Genomic DNA, 18,155 nt, shown 5'->3' with positions numbered 1-18,155 from the left:
TCTTAATGTGACTTTGGCTGGGCTGACAGCCCAATAAGCAGAGAGAAAAAGAGAAATAAAGTAAGCAGAGAGCGACAGCGAGGCGGACTAGCCTGGAAGAGGCTCTGGAGGCAGATGAGCGTGAAATCTCACTCCGATGACAGGAGAGATGTTCTCATCAGAAACAGAAAGAACGGCTCAGAAATGCTGTCTTCTCATCACACACATATACAGTATATATTGTATATGTATGTATATTCTCATTCAAATTTAATACACTTGCAACTCACCTGCATCTGTCCTGCATTAGACTGTTCAATATATTCAGACAACAGCACAGGGAGTCCCAAAAAAAAACTGGCACTTGTGTGGCTGCATTTGTGTTTGCACACAGTATTGCCAAGAGCATGACACACAAAAATATGGATTCTGTTTTCTTTCCCTCATCTGTCATTTTACTCTCACCTATATACCTACGCACACTCTTCAACCTAATTTTAACCTAATCTAATCCTACTTTAACCCTTTAACCCGCAACCCTCCCACGTTAAAATAACACAATGGGCTGCACTGGTGGAAAGAAGAAGATAAAATGCAATCCAGGAAGTCCAGTTCTAGTAATGTAAAACGCTGCACAGCACAACAGTACTTCTCTGAAATAGGATTTCATGATTCTCAAATCAAATCTCAATGATTACGAGGTAAAACGAAGCATTAATATTCTATTAATATTATTCAGAGGCCTCTGGTCACCACCCCCACTGTGTCCTAATGAAATAAATAAGACTGTTGTCAGTCAGAATATGGCCTTACCTGAACATGAACTCTAACAAGTTTAAACCCTTTTAAACTGGTAAAAGTTTTCAGTGTGGGGTATTTTCCATGTGTCTCCATCCTTTTGAGCACATGTGTTCCTCTTTGTTATACAATCAGACACTTCTCAGTCAGAAATATGAAAACATTATTCCCAATGCCATACAGTACTGCAGATTCCAACAATCTTCAGCACAGGAAACTATTCATATGGACTACAGGTCAGAGCCAAGGCCCCAGTTCTTAGAGGGCCCATCAGAGGCCTGTGTAAGCTGAACAGGGCAGACAGCTGCTGGTCATTGTTCTTAATGACAGCTCCATCTGCTCCCCTTTCCTCTTCCTAGTGCACTAACAAATTAGCCAGCCATTAGCCAACACAGAAACTCACTCCAAGTTCCTGAACTCTGCTCTCTGTTTTTCTTGGCTTGTCTGTGCTGGGAGAACCCAACTCTTGGGTCTGTGTGTATGTGTGTGTGTGTGTGTGTGTGTGTGTGTGTGTGTGAGGCACAAAATTGTCAGTAATAATGCTTGCCATACACACCAACACTAAGAGTTTGTAGCTCACCAAAGAACAAGAAAAAAAACTGTCTGGTGTTGTGTAACTTGAAAGACTGCAGCAGTGCTCTTTTATCAGGGGCAAGCGACTGTAGTGCAGCTTGTGTAACCAACTAAATAAGCTCCATCCAACATATAGGGTTGGTGATACATGAGACTGAAGGAGGACATGGCCCATCTACAAACAATACTGAAATAAATGTAGTAGTTATTTCACAGACTTTGGATTAGATAAGCCTGCTTCCTTCTTTTGAGATTGATGTCCAGTCGAACCCTGCCAAAGATTTTCCCTTTTACTGTTTTCTCACTGTCTGAATGAGTCTTACAGTGAGCGGACTGCCCAGTATTTCCAAAAACTATTTAAGCTGCTAAATGTTTGTGGCTGTCCTTTGAAAGCCCTTTTTAACCAAAGTTAAACTGATCTCATACAGTGTGTTGATATCAGGCTCTCCTCAGGACTTAAATGACTCCAACAGCTGTTTTCAAGACATGCACTCGGACATGGTACGGAGCCAGCGTGTGGACGCACAGACAGACGGGGGAGGAGGATATCATGCCATTACAGGAAAGAGATTTGGAGTCTGTCTCGGATCTGTTCTCTCTCTCCCACCCATCGCATACTGAACCCCCCCCCCCCCCCCAGAGGGGTTAAGCACTCTGCTGGTAATGACCATGCTTCAGACAGCACTTTTAAGTCTTGGTGCCTTGCCGCAGCCAACGTGTAATTCGGCCAGAAAAAAAGAAAGAAAGAAAAAAACATGACTCAAGCCAGTGTCTGGGGGAGGGAGTTTTTTTGGAGGAAATTGACAGTGTGTGGTGGAGCTCTGCAGCCCCAAGGCGCACCACAGCCCTGCTTAGGCTCAGACACCCTGCCGTGAAAGGTGCTGAGGTGGATGGGAGAGGATGTGGGGGCCTCAGGCAAGAGAAGATGCTGCAAAAAAAAAAAAAAAAAAAAAAACTATCCATCCCAACAAGTCATACATGTATACTGAGTCTTAAAACTGCATAAAGCAATGTAATGGATCTGCATTGACATCTCTGACAGATTTGTCTTTGACGTTATTGTGAACTGATCAGCTTATTTTCAAGATATTTCTACTGTTAAAAACAGATACAGCCGAGTTAGAAACAGTTCAAATTATGTTTTAAGTAAAAGAACGTTATACTTAATACTACTGTATAACACATTAAGCAGCATCAGAAGGGAAAAATAAAGGTAGCGTCACTCATACTGAGGTTTAGAAAATGTACTCCTAAGAAATTAGTACCAGAGTGTCTTATCCTCTCTTACCCACTCTCACAAATAAAACCATCTTCCCCTAACCCCTACCACCTCCATAAAAAAAGTAAAAGAGAAAAATACTGTTATACGTTTTTTTTTTTGTTTTTTTTTAATTATTATTTGTGTTCGGCCACATGTGGACATGGACAGTCTGCCGGCGCTCCTGTCCTTGGTAGCTCAAACATGCAGCCATGTAATCTGCGTTCCACTGCTTATTGATGGAGTCCACAGCTCTGGAGGGCACGTTGGTGCACCTTCATACCTTACTCCACCGTAGCCGGGAGAATGACTGCCTCGGCTGTTAGCATTGGACGGTCCAGTCTGCTGAGGAAGCAGTAGACGGTAATCTGCTCGGTCACACTCGAGCTCTCCCGCGGGAATGCAGGGATTAAACCCGGCGCAGGATACAGCGTCCACCGAATGCGTGACCGTGCCGGGAATTTCCATGTAATTGTGAACGAAGCACCATGAGCTCTCCTTCTCCTCCCCTCCATTGCGCTATAAATACCATCAAGACTCCCCAAAGGCACCAAGTGCCTGAGAAGAAGGCAGGAAACCAAGACTGAGCCACAAGGACGCAAGACAGGACATATAAGAAATGACATCCTCCTTGTCCTCTTTTCCTCTTGTCCCTCCTTGATTGGTTTCCAGAGTAGTATGAGAAGCATGCAGAGTAGATGCCGTGCATGACGCACTTCTGTGCATATATAGTATGTTACTGATAACATAAGCTAAGGGAGCACATTTTTTTGTCCTAGGCTTTTTTGAATGCCAGGAAGTGATATTTCTTAGCACTTCACCCTAAAGGCAGAGTTTGGGCAATAAAGAAATAAAATATGAGTTGATGCCACCAACTGTGCACAATTCATACTGCCCAAGAAGCCACTGCCATGGCAAAGAACAGACATACAGCTTTGTATTCACTTCAGTGACAGATACTATATCTGACAGGTTGCTGTTAAGGTGGACATAAAAAAACTGATATTATGACTTGCCCTACTATAAATACTTATTGTTTTTGATTATGTAACATGGCCATGTTGCTAATGACTCACATGGAGGCCTCAAGATTTTTTCAAGTTTCTGTGACAGCGAGTGACGAACTGTCACTCCCATGACTTCCATATTTGCCTGTCTCCTAGGTCTGGAAACACTTTTAAATCAACAGCAAGTAATTCATATTTTCAACCCAGCTCTGTGAATATAACACCACATGGAGTCATTGTAGTATATTTTTTTATTAAATCAAACAGACAATTTTCCAGCATTAGCACCGTTAGTATATTTTAATTTGTTGTATATTTGTCATCATATCTATGATAATTTTGTGTTTGACCTTTGCAGTGATCCAATATCTAATGTAATCTGAATGGCACTTTCAAAGCCTAAGAAACCATGAATTTCAGGGTTGAGCTCTCAGTCATTTTAAAAAGTGGGTTAGTGCACTATCTGTCCTTGAAGAAGTGCTCTGGCACACCACCAATCCTTCAGGAAGTGAATCATTCTTGTCAGGATGGAGCAAGTCTCTCATAGGAAAGCTTAGCATTAACCCAGTCCCACAGCTACTCTGTCTTTCCTCTGTCAGTTGAGGCAAACATAGCCCACAACTAGAGCATTTTGAATGATAGTACATCAAGTGATCTCTCAATGCTGCCTGTTGACTTAATGACACCTTTTAAAAACACAAACGTCCTCAGGTAGATTTGGCTCAGCATCTCCCCCGCCTAGGAAAGTAGAGAACAGCCTCATGGAAACTTCCAGACACTCCCTCCCACTTTTTGGGTTGTTTGGCCCGTCCGCTAAAGACGGAAAAAAATGCAGATTGTCCAAATGGGACTGTGTGATATAAACAACTCCCTGGGAGGTGTCCTGGAACCTCAGTCTGTCACAAGGGCCAAAAATCACAAAGTGTCCGCCCAGGCTATTGAGAATGTATGGCAGGCAGCCATGACATGGGGCTCAACAGCTGTCCAAAGAGGGCTGAGAGAGGTCGTTGACTGGGGCCTTGTTCATCTGCAGCAAACCGTCCACCCGAGGCGAGAGGAAGGAGGCTGCAGGGCACCGTTCCCAGGATTTTCCACAGCATTCTAGGCAGTCGCATATGAGTGGGAGAAACATGGAAATGTGTCTCTCACTGGTTGCAAGGTCTCAGATGTATTATATATGCATTTACACAGACAAGCAGATGGACACACACACACACACACACACACACATGTACTGTGCACCATACGTATCCTCCTGTGTTCGTTAGCAGACATCCTTTCATTCCTGAACGCTTCCCTATTATAGCCCCAAAACCCTTGACAGGTGTCAGCCGTACTCAGCTCACCGACTCACCAAAGCCTCCCCAGAAATAATCCGCTTCTTCTTTTCCCATCTCCCACAGTAGATTTCATCACAATTTCTGGACAAATTCAACCGGAGCTGCTGACTTTTATGGGAAAGACTTTTATTTTGATTCAATATAAATCCTATCTTGGGGCTTGGGGGGCATGGGTTTGTCCGCCCCCCCCCCCTATTCTGTCTGTCTGTCTTCCTCTCTTCTCGCCCCCACCCTCTGTTGCTTCCTCCTGCTCTCTCCCTCTGTCGGACTCACAGGCTTATGTCATGTGGAAAGTGTCTTCACCGAAGCAGCTCGAGGACACTGAGAAGCCATTTCCATTTTCGGAGTCGTTTCTTTTTTTTCTTCTTTTTTTTCCCCCCATGTGGAATATTGTCATTCAACTTTCCCTCGTTTGAGCGTGCGGAAAAGCCTTCAGGTTTTAAAGGGACTTGATCCCCTTTTCCAGACATATTCTCAGAGGATTAAGCAGTGAGGCCCAACTAAAGCACCCTTAATCAAATCAAAATAAATAGCCCCCTTCACAATGGAGGATGCCACATTTTCCATTTCTATTTGGCAGGGGATTTGTCCCAGGGAGGGAATATCACAGTGGAAAAGGCCCAGTGCCCGCAGAGGCAATACAATGCGATGTGCTCTGTGTGTGTTTGTGTGGGTGTGTACTGCACTTACATATACAGTAGGTGTGCGTCAGTGTGCCTGATTGTATGTACATGTTGTTTTTGACAGCATGGTGATTCTCTTTCAGCTCTTATTGCAGCTGGTGTTGGAGCCGAGCAGGGGTTTTAGAGCCAAAATGGAGGGGTTTAAGTGTGCCTTAGGAAAGCTTCTGGCATCACGGCCGTGTGGCACTCCAGGGCAGCAAGAAAGCATTTACTGCAGATTAGAGCTCCTCTCAAGTGTTTCACAAAGTCAGCCTTAAGCTTGGCAATTGTTCCCAGGGCCATCCAGCAACCTGCAGCTGTGTAAAATGTCACCAGAACACACCCCTGATAGTTTTTCCTGCATCCACTGGAGGTTGAATAGGTCGTGAATCAGAATTTAGTTCTGCAATTTACATTCCTCATTTCTCATCTGTCACAGGATTATTTTCATGATGGATGAAATAGTTGTATGTGTCACTGTTGTAGGTACAAGAGTATCAGCGGGAAAACACTTGATAAACACTCCATTTCTCTCAAATGAAGTGATTCATAGCACCCAGCTTCGACTACAGTAATTCACAGCAGCCATTTGGTGTCATTCTTGTACGCAATCCATCAAATTCAAGTGGGAACTTAAATGTCTGAAGTGACAACGTCCCATGTTTTACATTTTGAGTGACATTGTATGTGTAATATTTATGTTTTTCAGTGATTTAACCATTTGTCAGCTCATTCACATGTCATATTTTTCCAGGTAACTACCCTCGGCCCTCTAACTACAGCGGGACGGCCAGCACCAGCTACAGCGGCCCCGGCCCCGGCCTGACCAACAGTCTGGGAATGAATGCGAGCAGCCCTATGCACGGCCAGGGCCCCGGCCAGCCCATACCTGTAGGACGTAGCCATGGTCCAGGTAACCAGAACAGGGTGTATCCACCTATGGCTCCCAGCTCCCCCAGCATGCCTCAGCCAGCTGGGCCAGGGATGGGCCCTCCTTCTTTGGGTAGCTCAAACCGCAAGGCCCAGGAGGCAGCAGCAGCTGGCATGCCAGGATCTGCCAACTCAACACACAATAGGTAAGAGCACCACGAGGACTCAGGAGGCCTGATTTCTTTAAGAAATGTTGTATTTTGAAAGATGAACACTTTTTTGTTCTATATCTCCTCATCTCTCTGGGTGTATAGCTGAGTGTGAATGTGTGTACATGAGCATGCACATCATTTTTCATGCACCTAATTGGTATCAACAGTGATCCTGACGAAGAAAGAGGAATGGTGTAAAAACTGTTTTACGGTGCCACTCCAACAGAAATGGCCCAAATTATTTTGTGGGACTGAGAGTCAGTGACTTCACCTGGAAATAGTGGTAGTCTAAAGATTAGGGGGCAGCGAGCTTTTCTTTATTACGTCACTCGCTATCTGGTGAATAACTTTTCTCTGCGGGTCGTCTGTGGGGAGGTGTGCTGAACCACAGAGAGTTTCTGTGCCACAGAGTTTTTTTCTTTTTCTTTTTTTTTTCCGAGAGGCTTTTCAGATGTGAAGGCAAGAGTTCATTCTCAGGGGTTCCACACTTCTATGAGCCATTTGCGGAACTATCCCTATTTTCACACATCTCATAAAGTGCCTGACATTTTGATAGCTGGCACTATACGCCAAGTGCCATTTGTTGCAGAAAGAGAGATATTGGCTTGTGAGAGGACTGTATGGGTTGAATATCGCTCTGTCAAAACATAAAAACAAGAAAACGAAAACCACAGGTTTAACTGTGAAAACACCGGAGACAGAGGTGACACCAAGCACCTTAACACGAATACAAAGCACCTCGATGCTATTATGGTACATGAGTTAAGGGATATTATTTTTCCATTACCGTTGGAGCTTTGTATTTGTGAGTGTTTGTAGTGTTGGAGACCGGGGCTGTTGTGGGATCGTGTGGGCAGTAAACTTCTCATGAACCCTTCCGGGGGGAACTTGTGAAAACATGGCCGTCTTCAGAGAGGAAGGGTGGATTTCTTCGCTTTCTCCAGCCGGTGCGGGTTTTGCCTGACAATGTAGCATGGCCACAGTTTCACCCGCAGTCTGCCCATTTCTGATGATGCGTGAGTCACACTGAAGACTGTGATGATATTTCAGATGAAATTTCTCTTTTTGTCGGGCGGGGTCTGTTGATGCCGATCTGCAGGCGGTCTCCGTATGTAAGGTCCCCAGCACAGATGCAGCCACCCCAACCCACCTCCACCCACTGGCCTTCACCCCACCCTGCCTCCACCCGTCCACCACCTTCACCTCCTCTCAGACCTCACCACCCATCCATCCTGCCACCCTCACATTCACAACACCATAGGTAGGTCCGCCACCCTCGTAACGTGCGCGTGTGTGTGCATGTTGAGCACGTCCTGTATGTAAGTGAATGTGTTTGTGTGTCACATTACAAAACTGATCGTGATATTTCTCACAAGAGTCATCATTGTCATTATAATTGCCATCATCACCTTCGTCAACATCACTGTGGTCATCATTATCATCTTCGGCATGTGTTAGTCACTCTAATGGCAACAACAGCAAGTGAGCACATACAGTCGTACGCATTGTGTCAACATTTGATCATGAAGGGGGGGGGGGGGCTATGGCATGGCTGACAGTATGTGTGATTAATTATGTGCAGCAGGGGGGCCCAGTGCTGTTCACGCAAACACTGGCCGAGGCATTAAGAGATGGCCGGGCTGTCAATAAAAAGTGGCATGACATGATCCTCTCTGCTGGGACCAATCAGATTGCCTGTCAATCTCTCCTCACATTCACCAAGACACCAGAGAGGTGTCACTTGCTGTGGTGAAGGCTCTCTCTCTACAAATCTCTCTCTCTCTCTCTCTCTCTCTCTCTCTCTCTCTCTCTCTCTCTCTCTCTCTCTCTCTTTGTTTACAAATTTGTCTAAACTGTGTGAGTTTATGTCTTCATCTATTTCTCTATCAGTACAGCGATCCATTTTGATTGACTATTGACTGTGAAAGTATCCGTGGTGTTCCTTGTGTTCGTTTGCTGTTTTATCTCCATCTTTGTGATTAAGCAGCCATTAATGTGTTGTTGTTTTTAACTGCCCCGCAAAGATCACATTTCATAAAGACCAAACAGCTTTTTCCTATCGATTTTCTGTTGGAAATCTGTCTTTTCTTTCTGTGTTCAGTTGTTGCTGTGCATGCTAACTTCTAAATTGCCACTGTATTTATTCAAAACAAAGTATGCAGTGAAGGAAAAACCTAGCAGACACTGGATATTCAGAACAACAAAAGACTTTTATAAACTAGCAGGTGTAAAAAAAAAGAAAAAAGTCTGCCAGCTAGGTGAGACTATTTGTTTCCAAAGCAGATAAGTATTCACAAATCTGAATCATTTGTCTTACATCTGCCTTCTTCTTTATTCAGAATAATGATTTCTTCATTGATAATAATGTTTTATTTTAGCAGATAGTGAGGAGTTAGTCCTCTGGCAAGCAGAAAGTCTTTTTTACTCATTTACAACAAAAAACAGAGCCAAAATGTTCAGTTACAATGGACACTTTTGCAGTATACTCCAGTTTCTTTTCTGCTTGTCTCACCCTCACTGTTATTCTTGTCTGCTGTCGCTCATTCTACCTTTTTCATCCCTCCCCGTCTGTTTCTGTTCTCTCTCCTCCCACCTGTTTCACTCTTTTTACCAACTCTCCCAACTGTATCGCCCTCTCAGTCTCTGTGCAGCTCTGTTATCCTACCCAGACTGTTTTATCTCCCTCAGTCTTTCTTCCTCCCAATTTGCTTTTTGTTCTCCGCTGTCTCCAGCACAGCCTTGTTATGTTTTTCTTCCTCAGATCCCACTTTAGAACATCTGAGGAAGATCAGGAGAAAATTGGCCTCCGAAAACCTGCAGTTAAAGGCTCCAGTGCCCCGTTTGCTCTCCAGATCTCAGCACAACATTGTGAAACATTCAGACCTAGTTCCTCTCTGTCTGTGAAACAAGTTGTTAGTCGTAGCACATGTCTAGTTTCGCTCTTTGATGCATCAACCCTGGGTGAACTGCCAGAGACACCCGCTCCCGACCTTCTAAATCAGGGGCTAGTTATACAGCAACTTTGTCATTGGCTGGCCTTGTCTTCTATTCCTCTTTTTCATTAACACGTCCCTTCACTACCTCCCCACCAACAATCCCTCTACATTTCCACTCCTCATCCCCCATATCCATCCTCCCCTGACTCACACACACACACCCTCACACACAAGTAAACACACTCCAGCTTCATTAGCCTGAGTGAAAAGAATGCCGAACGAACAGAGGAGGACCACTTCTGGTATCCCATGGCTGCAGGCGAGGGTCGTGATTAAATCTTCATAAAGTGTGGCGTGAGTGTTTTTTTCCCTAGAGCCCTCTCAGAGTTTCTCTTCCACCAGCTGACTGATATCAGAAACAATTGTCCCACTTATATTGGTTAATCAGTTTGATTGGTGGTTGAAGGGAAACAGTGTTGAGAGTTTGGGGAACGTAGAGAAGAATCCAGTTGCTCGACTAAAAGTTGAAGCAGAAGAATATGGCTTTACCGTCATGCCAACGTCTTGCTCATCATTCATTTGTAATCTAGGAATTTAAGCTTCTGCTGTTGCAGTTACTGCAACTAATTATAAAAAATAAAATAAAATGTAAATGTCACTTGTTCATGCACTGTCAAATAATTTCACAAATAGATGCTGGTCCATCAAAAAATTAGATTCATTTTCTGTAAAAAAAAAAAAAAAACAAAAAAAAAGAATCAGTTTCATGAAAAGTCCTTGAATAGTTGGGGGCACTAGGCAGCCAGTTGTCAGTATGATGAATTGCAGCACAAAAAGTCTGACATGTTATGTTCAAATAACACGGACGATGTCAAACCTGTCAGTGTGGAGGAGTTACAAGTTAGTCCGGAAGAAAGGTGTGGTAGAAATGTTTTTAGCGGCTGGGGATTGATGTTTGGGAATTTTTGGAAAAGAGAAGAGAACAGAAAGTATTAAAAGGTATAAGCTTTTCTTGGCAGCAGCTTCTGAGGACAGAATTGGCTTTGCAAATGACTTTCCAGCGCTGCCGGCGACACTCTACAAGAAGTTCCCGGAGCTATAGGAACGGGCGCTGTCGAAAAAATAAGCACTTAGTACAAGAAGAGCAAAGCTCAGAAAAAAAAAGAGCCGTAAATCAAAGGGAAATTGAAGGGAGAAAAATGTTGGAAGAGGGAAGAAGAGAGGAGAGGAGAGTGCTCCCAGGCAAATCCTCGCCAAATAATTCATTTCTGACCTCCTTAGTAAGTAAATTTGCTAAATAAATAAGAGCAGCGCTTGAATGTCAAGAACGGGGGATGCTGCCTGTGGCGCTTTGTCGCTCGCAGTCTTGGCAGTGCTGCGGAGCGCTCTGCTTTCATTAGATGGGCAAAATAAATGGCTTCTCCTCCATCCATCCTGAGCTGTTTGATGTTTGAGAAGGAGGGGAGGGAGAAGGGAAGAGTAGCTTTTCTCTGGATTTAATATGTTAAAAGCTGTCCTTTTATTTTTTGTGGGGGGCTTATTCTGGTCTCCCCTCTGTCTGTGTATGTGTTTGTGTGTGTGGTGAGTTGAGTCAGGAGTTTGGAGGAGCTATGAGCCCAAGCTGCCCTGAGAACAGATTGGGTCCATATATAATTCATGGCCTCCAGCCGATCCACTCCATCCTTCCATCCAGCAGCCTCTCTCTGGCTCTTTTTCTCTCACTTTCTTCTCCACACTCTTATACACACACACACACACACACACACACACACACACACACACATACGCACACACATACGCACACAAAGCAGAGGGATCGATAGGGAGGGCCGCTCAGCCATCACACACTCCTGCGGTCCCAGCGCTTCTGCTGTCTCGTCCAGTTAGCGGCGCTGGGAGGCATCAGCGCGGCCTGTCACCACGAATGAAGGACAAAGGCGCTGCCACTTCTAGAGAGACACCGTCAGCTGGTTGGCTGGCACCTCGTAACCATGGCATCCCCTTGGCAACAGCGCCCACCCCGCGCATGAACACAAGGACACGCTCAAACACACACATACACACACTCTGCCCACGGTGTGAAAGTGGCCTTCTCCGATGCCCTTCACACGTGTGGACTAAATAGAAAGAGTAGAGCGATGGCTCTGTGTGTGTGTGTGTGTGTGTGTGTGTGTGTGTGTGTGTGTGTGTGTGTGTGTGTGTGTGTGTGTGTGTGTGTGTGTGTGTGTGTGTGCGCAGAATTAGGGGAAAAACAAAGGGGAGTGTGAAGGACAGGTTAGAGGAAAGAGCATTTAGATAGAATGAATAGAAAAACAATAGAATAGAATTGATGCATTTGAAAGGCTTTGCAGCCTTAACGGTGCCTGGACAGGCCAAACAAAAGACTGAATGCAAAGCTGTATTCATATATCTGGACTCTAATGTGGTGTCAAAACTCTCTAACACTAACTTTTCTTAAAAACCCACGAAAACTCAAAGTAGAGTTTCCCTGCACCGTTTCACTCTTTCTCTCCTCAGGCCACACCTAGACAACAAACTGAGAGTGCACTGGCCTGATGGTGTTCAGATAGATGTCTCTTACTGAGAGTGTGTGTGTGTGTGTGTGTGTGTGTGTGTGTGTGTGTGTGTGTGTGAGTGTGTGTGTGTGTTTGAATGTGTGTTCACTCAGCTCAGTCTCATGGAACAGAGATTTCTTCCAGCTCTGGGGCCCTGAGCTGAAAATACGCCCCCCCATCGGTCCACCAGGGACCCATACACACACTACTCAGGCTTCTCAGGCCTTAATTTCCCTCCCTCCTTCTCTCCTTCCCTCCACCTCCTTTCTTCTTTTCCTCCTCTCCCTCTGTTTCCATCTCTGCTTTCTCTCTCTTCCTTCACTCACTCTTCCTCTCTCTCTGCGGCAACAGGATGCTTTTTTTTTCCCCAGCACAAAGGTGCCCGAGAGCAAGATGAATGCGCTGTGCCGTTTTTTTTTTTTTTTTTTTTTTTTTTTTTTCCCCGATAGCGGCACATGCATATATTAAGTGTGATTAAACGCTGTGCGGTGCCTCCATCAAGTGCTTTCTAATGGGCTTTTTTATGACATGAATTAGTCATAATGGGAGAGCACCACAGTCGAAAACCTCCAACCACTGTTGTTGTTGTTGTTGATTTGGATATTTCACTATTCACATGAGAGCTTGTGCTTATATTGCTTAAGGTGGGTGAGGGGTGTTTTTACAGTATGGATAAATGAGCTTCGCAGGCATTTGGCATCTCTAAACTTATTTTTCCTTGCTGGCTTATCAGCACTCTCTTTTGTGGAAATTTGCACACAGAATACATTTTTACTTGCGAGAGAAGGTGCAACGATCAAAAGGTAAATTTATTTCTGTGTCTTGACTCACACAGAGCTTTTTAGGGAACATGTAGGCAGCAAATGAAGGAGTGTATACTTCCCCCATTATAGGGAAACAGGGCCAGATAAGCGTGGATTTGGTGTGAGCTTGTTTCTTTGCCATGGAGCTCCCCTGTGCACCTCGGCCCCCATAGAGGGATTACATATGTATCATCAGCCGTGCTCTATGACTAATTACATCTGTGAGATGAGATTATGGGGAGGTTTACCAAGCCGATCCCTCCTCTTAGGCTATGTGTATCGGTTCCAATATGAGGCATTATACTATGTGTCTGTGTGAGTGTGTGAAAGAGAGAAAGGTGCCAGGTAGTAGGGAATTGACTGACATAAATCCGGATAGTATTTTTTCTTTTCGTTTACATAAAACAGTGTGGCAGTTTGGGCCAAACAGTCCCCTCTTCCTTCCTGTTTCCTTCCATCCTATCTTCTTTACATTCACCCTTACTACTATTTGTCTTCCTCCCGCTCCCCTTCCTGTCTTCTTTTTTAATTTATTGTAGTTTCATCCTGCACTCTCAGTCTTCCACCTCTTATTCTTTCGATCTGTTAGGCCTCTCTGTCTCTCTCTCTCTCTCTCGCCCCCTCTCTCTCTCTCTCTGTTCACCTCACATGTCTTTTCTCTGCATCTGCCTCCCCCCTTTCTCCCAATCTTTTTTATATGGTTGTCCAGGAGATAATCTTGAGTCAGCAGGAGATAGACCAAATTGTTCCAAACATGGTGTTCCCTTTCACCCCCATGTCACTGGCTTCGGCCTGCCTGGCATGCAACGATAGACGCTGCCTGTCATCATGCACTCTCTCTCTCTCTCTCTCTCTCTCTGACACACACACACACCAATGGCTAGCATTCAGCAGGTTGCAGATAAACCCCTCTGATGTCACTTGCAACGCCATCTGATGAGCTGCCTGAGAGAGAGAGAGAGAGAGAGAGGGGAGGCTGAGGGAGGGAGATTGAGCGGGATTGATTTCTGCTGTCACCATGGCAACAAATAACATGATCCTCTCCAAAAGCACACCTTAATTAGTTAAATTATGACTTGTGGGAGAGGGAGAGGGAGGAAGAGGGGGGAAATGGGGGGAGGGGGGATTTGTAGCAGAGAAGGGAGGATAGAAGAGTTTTTCTCTTCTGATGCTGTATGCTCATCTTCAGTCTTTTGGAAGTGCTGTTTGTTTGATCTGGGATATGTTGCTTTTTATTGTGACTTTCAGACGCACACGCTGCTCAGTTTTTACTACAACATAAATAAAGGAGTACGGCAGTGACAAGCTGCCAAATATCATCTCTGTATGATTTTGTGACTTCTGCTCTTCTGCAGCTTTCACTGTTACCCACTTATGTCTCCACAGCCTGCTATTACATTGTGAATCTAAACTTTATATCATCTCTTCCATATCCACTTATTTCTTTCTCCTCTTTCTGTGGTAGGCAGGGCAGCTATCAAGGCCCTGGCATCAGCCAGGCAAGCACCACTGTCCCCTACAGCCAGCCAACAGGCAACAACAGCTCAGCCATCGGTAACGCACAAGGTCCAGCCTACAATATGCCACCGTCAGGTATTCAGCTAATGCCAGCTAGCAGAGGTTTTTTTATGGCCTATAATATGCAAGTGTATATTTCTTGGCAAAGTCACACAGGGGAAGCAGGTATTGACCAGGGTTTCTGTTGTTCTGAAATTCAATATTCAGGATTTCAGGACTTCACATGTCTTATATATGATTTTGTATCTTGAAAAATGACTGAATTATGAAGATAATGTTACTTTTACAAAGTTGCATTAATGTCAGTCTCGCTTTTAAATGTGTTTTTGGAAAAAAATCGTTGTTGATTGCACTAACAATTCAAAACGAAAAAAAGAAAAAATGAAACAAACAAAAAATGAAACCAACATGGAACCAATAACCCCTAATGCAAACTGTGCAGCCCGGTCAGAATCTATCAGAGCACACCTAGCTAGTGTAATGTAATGTGGTGTGTGGACTAATGTGGCACCTTTTATCAAAAAAATAGCTACTTCTAGAAGTAACAAGTTAAATCGTCTCTGTTAACACTACTTTCATCTAATATGGGCAGTGTTTTGTTGCTGCCTGTAGAAAATAACAAATTTGAAGCTCGCTGCACCTTGAGGAAGAAACACTTAAATTAGGAACTTTGAACGGGAAGTCAGAAAAGCATAAAGCCGCAGTAAAAAGCTAACGGCAAATGCACACACATACACACACATTAGTCTTGCGTACACACAATTCTTTTAGTCATGTTCAGTTGAATGTCCATGTTGGATGTGAATAACTTCCTTTATTTTACAAATAATTCTGGTACGCCAGTTTTCCTACATATCCTTTGTACTTTTTTGCCAGTATGGATGTGAAATAGGTCTTGAAATGTGTTCATAATGGTCGAAACAAATATCTTAAAAAGTCTTAAATTCAACTTGTTGAAACCTGCAGAAACCCAATAGCATACAGCAATACAAATGTCAAAATTTAAACCACTCAAAACACATATCTGACAAGGAAGATAAGTTGGGTAAATTATCTCAGTTTGAAGTCAGAGCCAAGCCAATTGATACAAGCTGTCACCTTCCTACAGCCCACCTCCATAAACCGAAGTGTGACCCCATCTGCACTTTCTTATCTTGCAATACATGTACAGAATAATTGCTGATAAAATAGTGAAGAACCTGTTGAATAAGCAGTCACAGACCTTCAGGTTAATGTTAGACAAGACACAGAGCCACTCAAGATTAACCCATATGTTTATGTTAAATGTATAGCAGAACCAACGCAGAATTGTTCCCATTCAGAGACGGAGGCAGAGAGAGAGGACTAGAGGGAGCAAAAGACAGTGAAAGTTCTCACCAATACCAGTTACTTTCTCAGTGCTCTTACTTTGCCTGTAGAGCTGGTGCTCCAGTTAGCAAAGATTGATGTGGTGCATACCTTTTTCTTTCAGCCCTTCACCCTGCTGGATTGTTGCTAAACGCACCTCGGAGAGCACTGTGGATCCCAAAATGAAAGGCACCTTTTATTCAAAACCAAATATCAGAATGCGTGACATTTGGAAAACTTCAAACGAATTAGAGCGCCAAGGTTCCTCCAAACTCATCTGGTTTGCCCCTGGGCACAGTAAAAAGCCATTAGTTTTCTCACTGTGCCGCAGCACACAAGGGAAAAATAAAGAGGAGAGCCTTGTATCCAAGGACCCCTTCTTTCTGTTAATAAGAAATATGCAGCTGGCACTATTAAAAGTACTCTTAAGGATCTCAACTCTTCTTCAATTAGAAACCTCATGAAGGTACACAAACGTCTTTGAAAGCAGAAACAACTCTTCTTGTCAGCCAACATCTCTTGAATACTAACCGTCCCACTCTGACATCGCTTTGAATATGTGAGAAGATGTATGATTTCTCCCAAACTGAGGCTGTGCAGCCAGCAAGGTTAAAAGAGAGCACTTGCTTGCTCTTTGTGGAGTCTTATCTCATTCTCTTTCTATGTCTTCCTTAAGCAGCAGTCTTTTTATACGTTTCTTTCACAGTCTCCCCTTTACAGGCTTTAGAGGATCCTTGAAAACACAGAAACGGAACATAGTATTTCAACTGCAGAAAGACATGAAACCGTTTTACATTGTCTGACTTTGTGTGTGACATTACACAAACCATTATACAGTAGCCTTCAGCACACACAAAGAAGGCACCGTTCATTTTAGGGAGTTAAAAAATGTTGAATTGAAGATAATATAAAAACATGCTGTGTACTAGTGTAAATAATCTTTTTTTACAAAAAGCAGTTGGTTCACTTTAGACAATGTGATTATGGTCAAAGAACAAAACTAACAGCAGAATTTAGCAATTTTTCATTTTGTAAAGTTTGGTACAAATATTTTCCAGTAAATGTTTTCTCATTCTTGGTGAAGGAGCCATGGGAATGTCCGGAGACAGCATGATGAGTCCAGATGGGAAACCCAAAACGGACGTGAAAGATGACACAGGCCCCACCAACGAGCCTCACAAACCAAAGGTACCCCTTTGACCTTTTTCTCCTCCCCATCTTTCTTTGCAGTTCCCTCTCTCCCTCTCATTTTTTTGCTTTTTTTTTTGTTTTGTTTTTTGTTTTTTGATCTAGCTCCCCTAATGAAGCAAACCAAATCTGATCAGCATATGCTGCCTCAGCACAGTGGGCTGTTTCTCTGTTGTTTTCTCGCCATATTTAATGATTTGTTTAACATTTACCATTCCTAATGTTTTCTTCGCTTTGTTTTTGCCCCCAGCACTCTCTTCTTGCTGATGTTTTGGCAGCCCAGAGTTGCAAAAAAGAGAGAGACATAGAGAGAAAGAGGAGGCTTGGCATCCGCAGTACACACATGTTCATACACACATTCAAACACAGCACAGAAATACTGTTTATGATACATAAATATAAAGACAGAAAGCCACACACTGGCCTTTCCACTCACTCACAAACACACACCATCGTTCTCGTAAATACTACTTTCTCAGTGCCTCCTCTCAGTACACACACACACACATACACACACACACGTCCCAATACACAATGCTGACTTCTCATTTTGCCCTACAATTGCAGCTCGGCTTGGCTCAGCTCAGCAACAACAGAACTCTGCTCTTTGCTCTTTTCTACTCCCTCCCCTTGTTTTTGCTTAACAACCGCTCTCCCACACACGCGCACACACACGCGCACACACACACACACACACATACATACACACACATACACACACACACGCCTCCATCACATCCACTACACGTCTTTTCCCTCCAAATCCCTGTCTTTTCTTTTGCTGATTAGGGTAGTAGGGCCTTTTGAATTATTTAAGGCAGTCAGAGCAGCCAGAAAGACCCCCAGTGCTCCCAAAAGAGATGATCTGTCTGCCGAGAGAGAGAGAGAAGAGTGAGAAAGAGGGAGAGATAGAGAAAGAGAGATGGGGGAAAGAGAGAGGGAGGGGAAAGATAAGGTTTTGCTGACATGAGCATTCTGTACACAGACCAGAAGCACTTGTCAAGCTGTTGTTCCTGCTTTCTCTCTTTTACACACGCACACATACACACACACACACACACACACACACACACACACACACACACACACACACACACACACACACACAC

At 44.0% G+C, this 18,155-nt stretch overlaps 1 protein-coding gene across 1 annotated transcript in view; it reads left to right on the top strand.

Moving 5' to 3' along the window:
• The window catches only part of LOC111225998 (AT-rich interactive domain-containing protein 1B-like), a 178,992-nt gene that overhangs the window by 142,879 nt on the left and 17,958 nt on the right, over positions 1 to 18,155 (top strand). The window contains exons 8-10 of the mRNA XM_022751071.1: positions 6,372 to 6,693; positions 14,459 to 14,547; positions 16,943 to 17,046. Coding sequence (XP_022606792.1) covers positions 6,372 to 6,693; positions 14,459 to 14,547; positions 16,943 to 17,046 — 515 coding nt within the window. The remainder of the gene's footprint in view (positions 1 to 6,371; positions 6,694 to 14,458; positions 14,548 to 16,942; positions 17,047 to 18,155) is intronic.

Source organism: Seriola dumerili, unplaced genomic scaffold, assembly GCF_002260705.1.
Source record: "Seriola dumerili isolate Sdu_G_001 unplaced genomic scaffold, Sdu_1.0 BDQW01000149.1, whole genome shotgun sequence".
NCBI lineage: Eukaryota > Metazoa > Chordata > Actinopteri > Carangiformes > Carangidae > Seriola > Seriola dumerili.
The sequence above is the reverse complement of the archived record's forward strand: the minus strand, read 5'-3'. Positions and strand labels throughout refer to the sequence as shown.